The following is an 18746-nucleotide window of genomic DNA, read 5'->3' as shown; positions in this document are numbered from 1 at the left end:
TCTCCAACTTCCTTTTTTTTGGGGCCGAGTGACGAAACCGTACAGCATCATGTTTCAGGTTTATGTTATTGCAGGTGAAGCCGCGCGTGCGCACAATTACTTTGGTCAATCAATGTTTATGTATATAGCCCAATATCACAAATGTTACATTTGTCTCAGCGGACTTCACAGTTTGTACAGAATATCAGTATGACAATACCACACCCTCTGTCCTTAGACCCTCACATCGTACAAGGAAAAACTTCCGGAGAAAACCCACAGTTTAAAGGGAAAAATGGGAGAAACCTCAGGGAGAGCAACAGAGGAGGGATCCCTCTCCCAGAACGGACAGACGTGCAATAGATGCCGTGTGTAAATTGAAAAGATAATACATTTGCAACATAGGTAGTCCAAATGTTTGGAAATGCATGTGTGTATAATAGGAAGATGAATCCACGAGGATATCCATCTAGGACGGACCTATTCCAGGACCACAGCATGACTCAAGATCCAGGGCTCGCGATCCAGGACACAGGACCGCAGGATCATCCATGACTCCGGATCCTGGCGTATATAGACACCAAAAAGAAAGAAATTTGGGGAAGCTGGGTTAATCGGAACATGGGAGTACACAGGTATAGACAGAGAGAAGGAAGAAGTAAGATGTCCCCCGACAAACTAAGCCTATATCAGCAAAACTAGGGGCTGAATCTAATCAGCCCTAACTATAAGCTTTATCAAAAAGGAAGGTCTTAAGCGCACTCTTAAAAACGGATAGGGTGTCTGCCGCCCGAACACAAACTGGTCACCTTACTTTTAATGTATTCCGGTTGTTGTTGAAGCCTATTTAATTGTAGCTTATGTATTAATGATGCAGAAATGAAATCTTTACTAAAGAACACCTCTACTAATTATTTCCTTTTTTTTATTAAAACTAGAATTTGTTTGAATACATCGTTTTTAATGCAGTTTTATTAGATCGTTTATTAGTTTTATTATAAGTATTTGCAACAAATTGTACTTTAAGGGTCTAAAGTAAATGTACTTATAATGCACCCCATCCAATGTATTACATTTAATATATATATACTGTTATTTATGTTGTAGCCTACCTAATGTTTGTTAGAGTTGTAGTTTGTTGGTAAATGTAGTGCAGTTAAGAAATTAGTATTTTATGGTGAGTAGAGTTTTGAAGTAGGCCTACCAAAAAATAGAAATATAGAGTTAGGTACTTCACACTTGAACTGTAACAGTACTTTAGTAATTGCACACTCAGACCACTGCAAACAATAATTGTATTAAAGTTGCAACTTACAAACCCCTATGACTGAGACACAACTTACCCTAAACCTTGTGTTCCAGCATGAGGAGAGGGCAGGGTCTAGTTGATGCAACCAATGAGTTTTATTTGTTTAATAACACTCTTCCTTAATAACTTCACCAGAATCCTTCTCTTTATGTCACCCTTTCTTTCTTGAGATGCCGCAATATATAGGAACAAAAACGGACTCACAGTGCTGCAGGTAGAATAAGACGATTTAATCTTTGCTCTGTTCTACAAAACTTTATTACAACATAAAGCTGACGAACAAAACTGCGTCCGCTGGAAATAAAAAATGGCTTCCCTCAGCAAATTTGGGACAGCAATAATCACAGGTGAAAAAAAGAATATATGTACAGTACTTATTGAATATTTTGTTAAGATTGAGAGAAAAAGGTTCTAAAGACATTAGCACCATTTTATAAAAAAGGTTCCTGATATAACAAAAACCACAAAGAGGACCATCCTTACTGTAATGTAGATTTGGAGCTGACAGTAATTTGGAGTTCCACATTTACTGTATTTCAGCTTTCATTCTTCCTACTTTACTTATTTGTTACTCCGCTTATCACTACATTAAACAAAAATACAGTAGAAATATTTTAAAGGACATGTAAAAGTAGGAACGTTTAACAAAGCCTTTCTTAGCACTCAGACTTCTTTTCAGTTTGTATATTTTGTTACCGTTTAATTTTGTCAGGTTTAAAGCGTTCATTGGTAAAAAAGCCTTTGATTCTTGGCACCTTTTCATGTTACAACAGCAGAGTTTGAGAAACCAGGAAGAGAGGAAGGAGACCAGGAGGAAAAAGCATTGCTGACTTTTAAAACTTGATTTCCCAGTACTGTGGTGTCTCTTTAGTGGCTTCAAACTCTTCCAAGTCTTTAATAGCTGCAGAGTTGCTGCTGCTCTGTGACGTCACTTCAAGATGCTGGGTTGGACCTCCGGCCTCTGAAAGGTAATTCAGAGGTTATGTGCAGGAGTGATTTAAGGGATAAGGCTGTCAACATTTTTTTATATTGCATGCTTTGTCAACAATGACCATTTTTACAATGTTTGTCTATGTCTGATTCCTAAGTTTATTCAAAATACATTTCAGTGCTTGGTTGTGAAGGCAAAGTCAGCCAGTACAGACCATACAGACATACAGACGTTTGGTGCTAGTACGGATGTGCTTTTCAAAGTTTATAGACAAAAGCTCTATGGCACAGAGGAATAAAACAATAGTAATACTATTGACTAAATACTGAGATATACTGATACTGCAACAGCCTGTGTCACTTCATCTCTGACCAAGACTTAAATTCATGAAGAAATACAGATTATTTTGTGATAGTTATGGTAATCTTACCTGGGATGCACAGGATGTGGGGCCTCTCCCACCTCCCTCCAGACAAACACCTGATCAGAGGATTTAGCCTCTGCTGGAAACCCTCAGCGCAGTGAAAACGCACAACTGCGTCAGTCTCATATTTCTGTCGAACTTTTCCAAAGATGGATGCGTTTCGGACCTTGGGTGGTGGACCACATGAGGCTGTTGGAAGAGTTCAGACTAGTCATTTGGCCTGATGCGTGTATGATGGTGTAACGACACAAAACAACCACATGAGGGAGTTGAAAACATTAATGAGCAGCTCTGAATGTCTGTACTATTACTCACAAGTGCCTTTCTTGCAGGTGTAAGCGAGGTGATAGTTGCAGGGTACATCACTCCAGCGTCCGTCATCGTGCCACACCATCACTACACAGTCTTCACCAGACAGGAAGTAGCTGTCCGGCTGACCTTTGTACCAGTTCTCATACAGCTGTAAGCATGGAGAGAAGAGACTTAAGTCATTTCTTTTTTCCAACTGCATTTAAAGAAATAATAATTCATTACATGGAGAACTCAATCACATTAAACATATGGTTTCCCTTATTCCCTTTTTTAATAATAAGTAGCACAGCCCTTTCAATAATGTAAGCTCTTAATTTGTATTTCAGTGAAATGCTCCTTTACATTTTTTTAAATGTTTGGAAATTACACCCCTGTGCTACACTATAAAATATTGTTTTGTCTTTGGATATGTAATGTTATGTCTCCTTGTCTATCTCCTCATTTGTGTCTTGTTTTTTCAAATGGAGCAAAAAAACAGACTTGATCTGACAATAAAGTATCATCATCATCATCATCCTCACCAGTGGGTTACCATCGGACCAGCGGAAATCATCCTCAATCGTCTTATCATTCAAACCGGTCCACTGGTATTCTTTGTAGTTGTCTGTGGAGGACAAAAAAACATTTTCTTTCAGTCGTCAACATACATTTAATAAACACATGAAAGGTGAAAGCCACATTGTGGAATGTACTGTTGATGTAGCTCTGTTCCTCTGGAGTTATGATGGACACCAGATGAGCTCCCAGCATGCGGCAGTGCAGCTCCGCCACCTGCCAGCTCAGACGCTGGCCGAAGTGTCGGTAGCAGAAACCATGAAACTTATCCCAACCCGGTTCACAATGCTCCAGGTCTGCAAACATTAGAGAAGAGAAGACAACATCATCCATTTAAAATGTTTATGAAAGAGCCAGTATCTTCCAAACTTGTTTGACAGACATGACAAGAACCATTTCCAGACAGCTCACCAGTCTGACAGAAGTCTCCTCCATATGTTGGCAAACATAGACATTGAATCTGCCCTCCTCGGTCAGTACAGGTGCCACCGTTGAGACAAGGGTCTTCCACACAGACATCTAGAAAAAACAGACGTTTTTGCGAGAATAACTATAAGGACAAAAATAGGTTTGCTGTGTCAAAGCATTTAAGGAAGAGGAATACATGTTGAGGATGCAGACAAATCTCTTACACATTTACAGATGTATAAATGTGTGGAAATATAGTATAAGGATAGTGGCATTTACAGGCCACGAAAGGGGCACGTTGAGGTACCAGAATCCACCTGCACCTGAGCCTACAGATGGCAGCAGAGGACAAACTTCAGAGAGTCAAATGAGGTCAAACTCCTCAGGTCCTCTTCTGTCTTCTTTGGTGCATATCTGACGTCGGAGACTTTCTTTTTTAGTTGTCTTCCTTTTACAATCATCATTATCAAGAAACCTTTTAAATGCTACTTGTGAATCTGTAGTCTTAAGGATGCCCGATGCTAAATAAAAAAAATGCTTGCATTGGGCCATTGTTCAGAATTGAAGTTGAGGTAAAAAGAGTATATAAATTGTAGATTATTCAACAGATTTCATAAAGACATAGGGGAAAATCTATCAATAAGTCACATAATGTCATTTCTCATAAAACCTAAATTCAAGTCTTTGTGCTGACCTATTTGGAAAATGTACTCTTGTTAATGTGACTTTATTTAGTCAAACTCTGCACAAGAGATCTGTTTTTGCCCTAGGAAAAGTGTCCCTGTACAAAAAACCTCTAGCAGTTAAAAATCCTGGAGAAAAGGAGGGGTTGGAGTTAATTTTCTAAATTTGTAAAAGAAGGCAAGATAGAGGCATGCGTTATTTCAAAACTTAAATTAAACAAGTGAATATGGTATATTTACTTCCTTTGACACCCTGTAAGCAAGAGCTTTGTGGTGTCTGTCATTATACTGATTATACTGCACACTCACAACATGCCTTTGCGTGTGTGTGTGTAGGAGTTAATAACTGTTTAAGACAAGTCAAATCATTATCATGTGCATCTTAAAGTTAAACCATCATTACGTTTTGCAGAAAAATAAACAACGGGAGATATGTATCCATGTTGGCAGCTCTTCTGAACACAGACCTAGGTTTAATTCTCCACCATTTGTGTGATCAGTCTGCATGATTTCTCTGTGTTTGTGTAGTTTTCCTCCAACACACAACAATAAATGGTCTGTAGGTAATAAGGTGAATTTATTTATCACATGCAGTGATTGGTCGCTTTCCCACTGTCTTAAACAGCAGTCTGCAGTCTTTTAATGCCATGAATACATCCGTATGCAATCATCACTCTGCACCAAAATAAGGCTAAGAAGAGGCTCTGTAACTGAGATAAAGTGGAAAAATATCTAAAGCATCTGCATGCTCTGGGCCCTGCAACATTCAATAAGTGATGCAAGCTTTCTGGTGCTGTCTGATAGCCTGTCTTTTTTAAATATGATCTCTCATCACCATGACTACTAGCATTCTAGTAAAGGAACAAGATGCAGCACCTACCAACCTCATTATTAGTCTTGAGTTAAAATGTGAGATCATTCAGCAAATCTGGATCCATTTGAAAAACAGCAGCACAACTTTGTGAGAATAATGCAGAGTAATTTGACCCTGTTAAATACAAATATATCCAGTATTTCCATTTGTAATGATTTTTTCTCGTTGGTCCTCTATTTCTGATTAGACAAAACTCTAACTAACTAATATTTCTAGATACCACATCTTAATTTGTAATACAAATGTGCTGTTGCTCAGGGACTGCCAACTATCACCAACAAATAAAGCTAACTTGAAAATGTTAAGCAGTTGACAAGACAGAATTGGCCATAAAAAAATGATTGTGATGCTGGACACCAATGAAATAGCTCTGCAAAGATGAATGTAGCTGTATGCAGCGTCATCTAGTTTGTTTATGCATCATTAAAAGTGCTGTTCTGGTGCTGTATGCACTATGCCGAGAAAAGCTTTCCAATAATAAGATGGGCTGGCCTCGTCTTGTTTTCTGAATAAAACATTAGTCTTGCAACTGCTCACTGTGTTAAAAGGCAATTCGCTGGATGTGTGCAAAATAGTACGGATGCCAATTTCTGCCAAAAAAGATAACAATTTGTGCAAAATAAATTATTTAAAATATGATGGATCACAATAATATACGTATATATATATTATAAGAAAATTAGTCAAAACTTTAAATCCTTAAATTGACTTACCTTTATCTTTTTTCATAGCCTAAATGTATGTTTTTTAAGCTTTTCTTGGCAGAAATTGGCTCCCATACTTGCAAAAACAATAAAGAAAACCTTTTCCAGCAAATCAACAAAAACTGAAGGAAAACTTAATAAAGGATCTGATGGTGAGACGGGAAGCAAACTTAGATTAGTTGATTTTATCGTTCTTACACCTAAAGCACAGAACTGTACAAACATTGGAAGATTGTGATTAAATAAAAGAACATGAATTCAGTATGAAACATTAATGAGCTATACAAAATAAACATTAGAAAACATATGGCTAAATGTTACCACTTACAACAAATCAACAGTGAACAATATTTTTGCTTATAAACATAATAACACTGTGCTTCTGGAACTGTCTAAAATAGCAATGAAGTCTAAAAATGTGACAAAAGCATACCGTTTTAACAATGTAGATTTATGGATTACATATAAAACAGCATTGCTGTTGTAATGGTCAGATCTGTTGCATTCAACATTATTTCCATTACAATTCAGATAAAAGTCTCATTATCAAGTTACTTCCAGATTACTGCAAAATACACTGCAAGTTAGTGAGAAGCTGCTGAAGATAACCATCTGCACTTTTCAATTGCAGAGATGTACTATTTGCTTATAAAATCAACTGATGAAGAGAGGATTACCAAGGCTACCATCATCACTCTTAGTAAATAATTGTAGAAGAAGCACTGAATCATTCTTTCATAAACAAACCAGTATTTTACAGTACTTCACAGAAGTCAATCTTCGGATGAGGAAGAAATTATCATGCACAACAAGAATGGGCTGTTGACCAAAGTCAAATGGGAGCCCTCCCAGAGTGAGTATCTCGGAGGGGAGGTGTGATCACAAGGAGAGAAGGGAGGAGCGTTTAAGGTGAAGTGGGAGGAGTCAGAAGGGTAAGGGCTTTTTTAAACAACAAGTTAAATATACGTGGGAAGTCATTTGAAAAAGGAGGGGAGGTGTTTTACAGAAAATGAAGCAAAGCTAGGTTGAGGACAGATCGGGGATTTTAGTGCATCAATTCGTTGAGTAGCAAGAGGAAGACGGTTAGGCTGATAAGAGTGGCTTTAACATTACCTGAAGCTTTCCCTGCACCGCCTACAGCTGCCCTCTCATTGGGCAAGTTAAGCAGAGTGGGTGGCTGGGTGAAACTAAATTCAGCATCCACCAGACCTTGTCCCACTGGCGGTATGAAGCTGGTCTCCTTCTGGGGCTCAGCCGTCTTGTGGAAAGCATTTGGTGCTGAGGCGGTCGGGCTCCAGGTGCGTCTGGACCAGTGTGTGGTGGTCCTGATGGTGGTGCTGGTCATCTTTGTAGAAGCAGCTGTGGGTTTTGTACTTGAAGAGGATTCTGGAGCTGTTGTGGAGGTTATAGGGGTGTTTTTTCTGCTGTACTCCAGATCTTTCAGGGACTCTTGGGGTCCTGTTGTGGTGGTTAGCAGAGCCCAGTCAGATGTTTGTGAATCGAAAGTAAAGACGGTAAAGTCTGGGTCAAAAGTTGGGGCAATGTTAGATTCTTCTTCAAGGGTTGGGCCATTGCTAGCTTCTTCCTCAAGGGTTGGGCCAATGCTAGCTTCTTCCTCAAGGGTTGGGCCAATGCTAGCTTCTTCTTCAAGGGTTGGGCCATTGCTAGCTTCTTCTTCAAGGGTTGGGCCATTGCTAGCTTCTTCTTCAAGGGTTGGGCCATTGCTAGCTTCTTCTTCGAGGGTTGGGCCATTGCTAGCTTCTTCTTCAAGGGTTGGGCCATTGCTAGCTTCTTCTTCAAGGGTTGGGCCATTGCTAGCTTCTTCTTCAAGGGTTGGGCCATTGCTAGCTTCTTCTTCAAGGGTTGGGCCATTGCTAGCTTCTTCTTCAATGGTTGGGCCAATGCTAGCTTCTTCTTCAAGGGTTGGGCCATTGCTAGCTTCTTCTTCAAGGGTTGGGCCATTGCTAGCTTCTTCTTCAAGGGTTGGGCCATTGCTAGCTTCTTCTTCAAGGGTTGGGCCATTGTTAACTTCTTCTTCATGGCTTGAAGCAATTCTGGCTTGTTCCACAAAGGTTAAAGTGACGTTAAACTTTTTTTCAAGAACTGGGAAAACATTAGCTTCTTTTTCAAGGTATGGTCCAGCACTACCTTCTTCAAGAGTTGTGGCGAGGTAAGCATCTGTTTTAAGGGCAAGGGTCGGGGCAATCACTTCCTCTTCTGGCGAAAATGAAACTTCATCCTCCTCTTCAAGAGTTGGGGAAACTACTTTAACTACCTCCCAAAGAGTTTGGTTGACTTTATTTTCTTCTTCAACGGTTTGGCTAACATTTTTTCCAACAGTTGGTGCAACTTTAACTGTTTCTTCCAAGGTTGCAGTAACTGGAAGTTCATCTCCACTTGCCTCTTCATACTCATTGGTTGTAGCATCTGAATACACTCTGTAATCTGATGTTTCATACTGTACAGTGGAGTAATCAGTAGGCATCTGAGAACTGTTTGACCCCTCTGGAGATTCAGTGATTGCTAAACTTATTCCAGAAACAGGGTGGTATTCAGATGTTGTTGGGTGCAGCTGTTTTCCTTCACTTTCCAGAGTCACTGTGTCTTCAATTTCTAAGCTTGTACTTCCCTCTTGTCTAGAAATCGAGGACTCCCACAGCTGTGGTGCTGTGGAGAGGATATCAAAGCCAAGTTTGTCAGAATGACGTGACCCAAATGAGAGGGTTGGTTCTGTGAGTGCAGTCTGAGACTCGGCTGAAGCACTGCTAGCCGAAGCAGAAGAGGACGGATGAGTGGTGAAGCTGGAAGTAAAAGACTCTGATGTGGGGATGAAGCTTCCTGCTTCGACGTCCTTGTATCTCTCTAGAAAAGAGCATAAACACATTTTTAGTGCAGTAAATGCATCTAATAATAGAAGACTTCACCATCTTGGGAAAGCCTCTTATTTGCTTAATTGATGAGAGTTATATATGGATACATTCATGTAAATAAGAAGCTACAACCGCTAGCCTAGCTCTGTCAAAATATGCCTTACAGCACCTATTACGCTCACTAATAACACATTATGTTTATTTGTTTTAAAAAAAAGTCTTCTCATATTACTCAAAAATGCTAATTACTGTTGTTGTTTCCCCTTGAACTCATGCTGTTTTCCCTTGACATCAGGAAAATACTTGAGATCAAATTTGACTACACCACCGCAGCCCAATCAATTCACATCTATGCTTAACATACCTTGAGAAATATCTCCAGACCCATCCACGTAGTCTGACGAGGAAAGCTCCTTCATGGACATTTTGGTAGTTTGAGCTGGTTGGGTAACATGTATTCCTTCTTCTTTTGAGGCCTGAGTTGAGACAAACATTTGTGCAGAATCTTCTACCTCCGCCTTGTCCAGCTTCACCTGAACCACGGGGTCAAGTGTGACAGAGATCACCTCCCAGGAACTCTCTCCTCGGGTATGATTCCTTTCTGCCTCGCTGTAGTTGGCTTGCGATCTGTTAAAATCCAAACTGGCGTCTTGTATTTTGTGGGAATCCTCTGGCCTCTCAGATGTTTTGTCTTTGGGAGTTGTGTCTAGAACTGTCTGATTATAAGTGGTAGGTTCATATGATGATTCGGGAAACCCTGTGGTGTTTTCAGGCTCAGATTCGTCAAAGGTGAAGTTTAAGTTGTGGTGGGAATCTGTCTCGTTGTGAATATCAAGCAGGAAGGACATGTTTTGCGGGGAACTATAGGTTTCTGTGGTAATGAATGTGCTATTTATCAGTGCTGTAGGATGCTGTGAGCTCATTTCTGTGGGAGATAAAGTTTCATTCATTGCCTCGAGGAGGTCCAATGTAGGTGTGATGTTGAGAGGAGACTGTGTTGTGTCTGATATAACTGTTTGATGTGTATCAACAAGGTTTTCCTCTGTGAAAGAGCTGGAGAAAAAGGGGAATGATTCAACCAGAGTTTGGGCTTTGAGCTCCACCTGTTCTGCCCGTTGGTTCAGTTGAAGCTCATGATCCTTTTCCATAAGAATAATCACATCTTGTCCAATGTCCTCAGGCTGAGTGGCCATGTAGCCCGCGGGAGAGTCAGTGCGAGAATTTATATTATCTGTAAAGGTCAGACAAGTGATTGCAAGTTTAATTTAACAAATATAAAAAATGGTTATTTGATTTCAACAGTTTTTATCCAATGTGTTTTTGACATGAACATTTAATTCTAATTTATGTACAAGATCTTTTCAGGCACAAAATACTCACCTCTGAAACAGTGTACATCATGGAGGCTGGATGGCTCGGGGAAGCCAGTTTGGTTGCTGAAGCGATAGACAGTTTTGACGCCTGGCTGAGGCCCTCCGCAGCGCTCTCTGGGGGTTATGATGGGATAGCGCACACTGCCATCAGCCAGCCAGCCAGGGCTACAGCGGTCCAGACCTTCAGTCCAGGCCAAGTACAGCTGCGCTGTTGAAGCCAGCTCCGCTCCCGCCGCTCTGCAGTACGACTGCGCCTCATCAAATGACAACTGCTGAGGGATGGGGTCATGAAAAACCTCCCCTGCAAACACAACATATGTATCCTTATCAGCTCATTTTATTGTATGAGAAATACGTAATTCATTTATTTTCTCATGATTATATGTAGATATGTTCAAACTGAAACATTGGATTAATATAAATAGCAATTCTAAGCATGATACAACTTTGCTTTAATAACCGATGGCAGATATATTGGTTCTTTTTTCAAATATTGATCTCAATATTATTTTATTATTCATATGAAATATATTATAATTGGCCTAAAAATATGCAGTACAGCTCGGGCTTTAGAAAAAGGTAGTTATATTCATACCATCAGATTCCTCCAAATAACAATAAACATCAAAAAGATGATCTGGATTCATTGTCCCATAGTTTCTCACGCCTGGTTGGCCATCCATGTCTCCATAACAACCTTCACGGGGCACTTGGATTGGGTACCTGCAGAAATAGATGTGCAGCCATTTAAGCATGAATGCTTTACTGAGTGTAGGCACCAAACGATGGTTAAAAAATGTAATGTAGAAAAACGCAGAACGAGAGGTAAAGGTACCTGACAGACTGGTCTGCCAGCCAGCCTGCATCACACTGCTCGTAGCCGTCATAATAAGCAGCCAGCAGCTGGTCAGGAGTTGTGATTTGAGCTCCAATGGCCTCACAAGCCCTCTGGGCCTGATTGAAGGAAAACGCATAGCGGCCCAAAGCATCTCTGTAGTGGAATACCACACCTGAAAACACACACAAAGGCAGATAAACACACATATAAGCATATATTTATTCCATCTTGTGAAGGGATCATTGCATGGGTGAATGTGGTCTGAAAAGCATAAGTGCAAGTCCTCTCAAAAAATAAAATGAAAATGGGACTTGCATTTTTAGTTTTTTTATCATATCATATCCACGATCCCTCCTTTACAACATAAAGAAATACAGTACACCTAAAAGGATCTAAAAAGCACCACCAATGTGTATTCAAATTCCATTCTACATTCTTTATAAGTGTTTTACCAATGAACGTTTATTTTACATTTATTTAATAATATCGCCATAACTTCAGTGATAAACCACATCTTGCATTTTGTTACCTTTGACCTTGAGTTGTACAATGTCACTGGCGTCCTCCAGGCCCTGCTGCACCTCGCAGCGATAAAAACCAGAGTCACTGGAGCGTAAATCTCCCAACCACAGCGACAGATCTTCGGGGGAGGAGGTGTAGTTCAGCCAGGCAGCGCGATCTCGGAACGCCTCGTTGACCTTCACCCTTTGACCCCGCGCCACTAAGATCTGTGTTTCCACCCCGCCGGACACCACAGTCCACTTAACCCGCGGTACAGCAGGGGAGGACGAGGACAGGGACACCAGGCAGGGGATGGAGATGGAGCTGCCCAGTGGGGCGGAAATGGGACCTGAGTCTGGGATGTTCACCTGGAGCTGCTGGACATTATCTGCAGGAGGAAAAATAAGTATAGAGAGCGTAAAAAACCTAGAGCTGTCTTTGTAGCCTGTGACCTAAGATTTTCATCGGCATAACTACACTGTAGCTATGTTCGTATAACTAAATAAAGAACCTTGAACCTTGAACCTTAAACCTTGTATTATTAAAGTCGTATGTGAATGTATACTGAAAGCAAGAGATAATGGAAGAAAATACAGACGTACCATCGGCAGATGGAGTCTGTGTGGGGAAGGCCACCGTGATGCGACAGACTGCAATGAGAAGTGGGAGTATTTGGACATGTCTATTGAGAAAAAGAGGAAAAGACAAGATGATATTATTGTTAATATTAGATAAAATATCACACACATAAAGATGAATAAAGCATTGTCTTTGCCTGTCGTAAATTGAGACACAAAAATCACAGATTATTTGTCCCTACCAGTTTCCAATTTCACACATGTGTAACCTTTAATAACCTGAGCGATTATTGATACTGGAAGTCATGTATTGTGTTGGTTCAGTTCCACTGATCTCACCAAACCTGCACACCTTTGTGCTGCAGATTCAATGTTACAGTGTAGTGCTATGTTTGTAAGCCATTTATTTGATGTAGAAAATCATAATGACCGATGTACAAGTACAACACTAGCATATAATCACTAAAAAGCGCATTTTAAAGCTTAACTATGAAGTATAGAAGAGCAACTTCTCTGGTTTTCAAAGGGAAGCTCGGTGACCACAAGCCCATTCATCACCTCTGCAAGCTAACGACACGGCGCCTCAGCCCAGCGGCATCCTGCCAGCTCTCTGTCACCAGCCTGGCCCTGTTATTAACCCAGCAGGCATGCCAGGATGCTCTCAGTGACCTCACACAACCTCCTGATGCAGACACGCTGAAGCTGTGAATCTTCTTAAAAAGCAGCGCTCCAAAGTACTTAAAATATTTGTTAATTGACTCGTAGGTAGAAAACTATTGACATCAAAATCAATTCTTAAGCAAACATGACTGAATTTCACAAGTTCCAGCTTTGCCTTTGGAATAATTAAAGGACAAAAAAAGCTATATGAGATGTTGACTTGGGCTTTAGGAAGTTGTGAGGGGATGGTTTTTACTATTAAGACATTTATAATTGAGCCACGAAAAAAATAAGCATTTTAAATGATAATAGAAATGTAGATCAATAGGCAGTGGTGATATTAATATAATTTCCAAAAGTTACAAAACTTGGAGAAACTTTCGCAGGTAAGTGTAAAAATAAATTCATTTTTTACTGTCACAAAATAAATTATTCATCATAAAGTATCAAGTATTCATGTCGAAATGAAGTTTTAACAGGCATACGATGAAGGTTGTCTTATTCATACACCATGTAATCTTCTAAAAAAAAAAACATATAGCATACATGGTGTTAAAGCAATTAATAAAAAAAGAAAAAACTATTAAAATTACCAAACGCAGAAGCGAACCAACAATTTAACAAGCAATTGATACACCTTTCTGCATCTATATATCAAGCCCATCAGCACAAACACAACTCTCCAACTTGTGTCGGATTAAATGTCCTTCTTTGATGGCAGAATAGTTGCTTTCTGTTTCCTCAGCCAGCTGGGTGGACTCCACTGAGTTGGTATCACTATTAGTATTCTTGACGAGAAAATGGCTCACAAAAAGCGAGCAGTGGGCCAGGAGGACAGCTGCACACTGTGCTTTCACTTCAGGCCGACTCCCTTACAAAAGGCCCTCGGAGGAAAATTAAAGGACGGGGCACTGGCACACTTGCTTGCTTTTTCTCTTGGCTCTTTTCAAAGAAAGGAAATTGAAAACCACTGAGAGCCGTTCTGGAGCAAGCTTTGTACAACACCACACGTTAAGACACTGCACAATGTTTCTGATGAGAGAGAAGGCTTGTGTATGAATGTGTGCATTCAGATTAATGACAGAGGAGAAAAACCTGGTTGCTTCGGATCATTTTGTGACTTTTTCTTCAGCCTCGCAGTCAACAGCCACTCTGCAGCTCTGCTCTTTTTAATGAGAGTTACAATGAAGACAAGTCCAGCTAAAATCAATGCCACCCACTGCAAATACAGGTCTAGAAACGGCAGCCAATGCATTATTCACAAGCAGAGCTAATCCAGTCTCCCCCTCCTGCAGAAACATACAAGTAAGCAAAAGAAGACTGACCTCAGTTAAAACCACATTTAGCCTACAGCATATCTTTAAGGATGTCATCTTTAAATGTGAATGTAATTAATAATAGTGAACATGAAACCAGATGCAGAGCTTTCTGTCAGTGCTGCACTGACAACTAAAGCTTGCTCACTACATCTTGTGGGTGGTCTCTGCAGTACTCTGCATCAAGTTCAGCTCAGGCAAACTATGTCTCCAACAACATGCAGGAAAATTATCTCAGTTTAAGCCAGGTCAAACGCTTTGGCAGTCATGAGTCTGATCAAATACAGGGATTTCCTTAAATACAGGGTAATTGGGTTTTAAAAGAAGAAATCCACTCTAGTACCGGGTTCTGTCTACCACATGAGTAAGGCTTTATTCCTCCAATTTTTTCAGATTTATTGACTCAAGACTATGATTACATACAGAGTTCATACCAAATATACAAACTAAATGAAGTGCAATATAGATAACTTAAACAAGGAATAACTGTCTTTGAATCCTTAAATCCAAACTCTAGCAACAAAGTTACGTTTCGATAGAACTGGATGGATTCTTCCCTTTTTCTGATGAGTGTTTTAAATATGACGTACAAAGGTTTTCAGAAATGGCTTAACAAATATAACTTTTGCCACCCTTCCTGTTAAGACTTTACTTCCAACATCAGCGTCTTTCAGTCTGAATATTGGACGTCAGACCAAAGCAGATGCAAATTTGCAATAGCTGCTGCTACGTATGTACGTATTCACTGTTTCAAGCATTCACACACACCAACTGACAGAGCTCATGCTTATGGTTGCAGCTAATAAATAGTTGTCTTTGATTTTAATTGTAATAGTAACTGGCATATTAGAGTTGATTAATGTTTATTCTTGTCCATTTATGTCCATGCGGGTGGATATTATATCTCCAGTCAACAAACTGATGTTAAAAATGCACCTTGGACAGATTATAAGTGTATAAAGAATAGACACAATAAAAGGGTCTCAATCCTAGCTGGCCTCCAAAAAACAGCTCCGGGAAACTCATCTATGTTGAGTGCATTCTCCAGGTTACTTAGCAGCAGAAAAGTGAAGAGAAGTCGACCTAGCTTGGAGTGTTTGTAAGGACAAAATGTTTGCCACATATGTTGCACAGCCATCTCCACAGCCCTTAACATTGTAAACTCTAGAGTAAGCTGTCCCTGTCTGATCTTCAGTCCTATTCTCTCAACATCACTCCTCCAACATTACCCCATCAAACATGACACCTCCACACATCCGATGGATTAATCCCACCTTCCTAACCGTGCTGACATCTGACTGTCCACAAACAAGACGACCAATGGGGAAAATTCACCCGCCCACCCACCACATGATTCACCAGAAGGATCAAACGAATCTCAGACCTGACTCAGCAAATCTGTGGACTGACCACAGTCTGTGTGTGGCAAGCCCATTCATGTACCATGCAAAGACACACCACCATATTGACTAGCCTGATAATGAGGCTGAACCGTTTCATTTGTTGGGAAAATTGAATCACTGGAAAGAACGAAGATGTTGGCATCGATTCAGAAGCTAGAAATGATTCCTTATAACTCAGTGCCTGTTTTCCTCTACAGGAATTGTTACCAACTTTATCCACAATATGGAGTAGGTTTCCTTGCCCCTATGAGCTGCAATGATTAGTTGACTGATAAATTAGTTGATTGATAGTAAATCATCTGCAACTATTGAGATAACCTATTAATCTTTTAGGTAATTTTTCATGCAAAAAGTGGGGATTTTGGAAAGTCAAAAAAATAAACGTTAAGACCTTTTGAGAAACTGGGATGGGTAGTTTTCCAACCCTTTTGTGTCATTTTATAAATCAAAGGTCAAGTCATTGGTGGATTCAATATAATCATTAGTTAAAGCACTATTGTGCAACTTGTGTCACATGATCGCAGACAATTTACTGATTTTTATAACATACATAACAATTGTGTGAAATCTTCTCTTAAATCAGTGTTCCAATAAGGCAGTGGTTCTCAAACTTTTTCTGTCAGGCCCCCCCTTTGGAGAAAAAAAAAAGTCGGGCCCCCCCAACACAAATAGTCAGGCTCAGTGGCGGCGCCAGAGATTTATTTTGGGGGTTCTGTTGGGTAGCTTGACGTTTCATAGAGGGTGCTCAAACATTTAGGGTTTCCCATTAATGTACCGGTCACTACAGTGGAATTTTCTACTGCAACACTCCCCACGCAAATATACAGTGTACCCGCGACTGTTACAATGAAGGCACGATAATCAGCTCACGGCATATAGGTGTAAGCAGGGGTAAAGTGCTATTTTTTATAGGTGGTGTGTGGACCTAACATAGGGGGGTCCGGGGGCAAGCTCCCCCGGGAAGATATTTTATTTTCGAATCAATAATCTTTCAAATTATGATATATCTTTTTTTTATTAATCTTTTTTTTTTTTTTTTTAATAACCATTTTTCCTCCTGGTCTCTCGCCCCCCCTGGCATGCCTCTGCGCCCCCCACTTTGAGAACCACTGCAATAAGGGCTGAGGTTATGACATCATTGACACTTTATGTCCTTTTATGTCTTAACAGCCAATGTTTAGAATCAACATTGAACCATCTAAATAAGGTTTTATTTGGTTTTTAAAAACATTGTGTCAACACTTTGATCAAAAAATAGCAAGGAAGACATATCATTGCTTTGACTTTCGTTTTGCTTCACAGGCTTATTTTAGAACAGAGTGCCACTGGACCCTGAACTATAAGCAAGAGGAATCCTTAAAAGTCACTCTTTTACCATATCTGTACCCGTCCATTAAGGAAGTATCCCTGAACCCTGAGGTGGAGACATTGAACAGAAGAGGCATAATGTGCACTTAAGACAAAAATATTGTTTGTTGTGTCTCTTCTTCAGGGCATAAGAATACAATTTCAGAGTGCAGTGGTGTTGCCTTATGCAAGGGACCAGTCAGTAAAGTACAATGCTCACCTGTGTAAAAATCACTATATTGTTTTCAAATGTAGGCTACTTAACAATCATGACGATGAGGAGGTGGAAGAGGTAAAAGATAATGCTAAAACAAGGTGAAAACAAACAAAAGGAAACACGGGGCGAATTGGCAGAAAGTTAGGCTTAACTAAGTGCGTCAGTTTCTCAAAAGGAAAATTTCCGGGGATAAAATTAACTACTAACCATCATTTCAGGACCACCTCTGAGGACAGCAACTCTAAAGCAATAAACTGGTAAAGAGGATAATTTCCCTCAGTTTCATTACGCACACCTTTAAGTTAGTTACACCGCATCAACTGCTTGTCATTAACACGAAATATCTAAAAAAAAAAAGACATACCGGTTTCTTCTTAGCAGCATTTCAGCTGATACAGGATGGATTCTCTGCTGTTAAAAGTATTTTCCGTCAGCTCCACTCAGCGTGCTGCACTGCGACTGTCCTGCTGGGGGAAGGCTCTGTGCGCAGGTATGAGGGGAGTTTGGACTGATGTCCGAACCACTCCGATGCTCGGTGAGAAAAGGAGGGAGTTGAGTGAAAGTCAAGCCAGATATGAAACCCTGCACTGCCCACTTTTTCACCCAACATTGGGGAGATGGGTAACGTTAGAAAGAAATTGACTGATTCGACCCATAGGTTCGTCTCTTAACAACAGTAGTAAGGTGAAAATCTTAGCTACAACCACATTTTCATCCAGACAAGCAAATACATGCCGTTCTCCGAGTCAGACAACTTACATTGATCGATCAGCAGCCGGAGGAGAGATGAGTGCCAGGGACCGTCCACAAAGTGCAATGCCAAAAAAAATAGGCATAATTGCAAACATTTTCAATAACTTCCCTGTGAAGTGCAACCAAAATCCCTTCACACATTGATGGTCTACTATTGGTTATAATACAACATTTAATCAAAAATAGTCATTTTTTGCATAACTTTGGTGATTTCTTCATGTGGAAAATATTCAATAACTCCACTATTTTTCATTCAAGTGCTACTAAAGTCACTTTAATCACACATTAGTCTACTACTGGTTAAACTTCCCCAACAGCGAGAGCTGGCCAGTGGTCCAGCAGGACTTCACACCAGTGAGGGGGCTCCCAAGTCAAGCTCCTTTTACACTCGCTTTGGTGAATTTGTATGGTTAACTATTTTCAATAACTTCCCTTTTTTAAGGTTTTTATCTAACCAAAACATAAATATACAGTCTCGGGGTAAATGGGGGTCGACCAATCACTTTATCTGTGGTTCAAAGTGCAGGATACATAGGCTACAGTAGCCCCAAATTGGTTCTACAATATTAAAGTGAATTTAAATCGCAGGTAGTTTTTGGTAGCAATGCACTGTAAAACAGTGAAGTCGGTAAAACATTTCCACAATAAATATTAACCAACGGTATACAAAAGGATGTTTTCCTTACTTGTTGGTGTAGTGTTCCCTGCAGA

At 40.1% G+C, this 18746-nt stretch overlaps 1 protein-coding gene across 1 annotated transcript; it reads right to left on the bottom strand.

Annotated features, from left to right (window-relative positions):
- Positions 1-1503: 1503 nt before the first annotated feature.
- On the bottom strand, positions 1504-18049 carry LOC117542530 (brevican core protein-like). The gene is made up of 14 exons (XM_034210245.1): positions 17647-18049; positions 12364-12443; positions 11790-12149; positions 11258-11432; positions 11018-11145; positions 10430-10723; positions 9414-10280; positions 7293-9041; positions 3922-4029; positions 3648-3806; positions 3477-3559; positions 2959-3103; positions 2650-2832; positions 1504-2249 (listed from the first exon to the last, which is right to left on the bottom strand). Exons 1-14 carry the CDS (start codon positions 17664-17666, stop codon positions 2122-2124), a joined length of 4479 nt encoding a protein of 1492 aa, XP_034066136.1. The 5' UTR covers positions 17667-18049; the 3' UTR covers positions 1504-2121.
- Between the last annotated feature and the right edge of the window lie 697 nt (positions 18050-18746).

The sequence above is a fragment of the Gymnodraco acuticeps genome, unplaced genomic scaffold (assembly GCF_902827175.1).
Source record: "Gymnodraco acuticeps unplaced genomic scaffold, fGymAcu1.1, whole genome shotgun sequence".
NCBI classification, from domain to species: Eukaryota; Metazoa; Chordata; class Actinopteri; order Perciformes; family Bathydraconidae; genus Gymnodraco; species Gymnodraco acuticeps.
This window is presented reverse-complemented; position numbering and strand designations above follow the sequence as displayed.

What these genes read in the sequence shown, in the direction of transcription:
- LOC117542530 (XM_034210245.1), bottom strand. Translation starts at nt 17,666, where the DNA reads ATGCTGCTAAGAAGAAACCG. An exon ending in TGATGTACACTGTTTCAGAG is followed by an intron (nt 10,281 to 10,429) that starts GTGAGTATTTTG and finishes TGACCTTTACAG; the next exon opens with ATAATATAAATTCTCGCACT. An exon ending in CCACATCCTGTGCATCCCAG is followed by an intron (nt 2,250 to 2,649) that starts GTAAGATTACCA and finishes ATTACCTTTCAG; the next exon opens with AGGCCGGAGGTCCAACCCAG.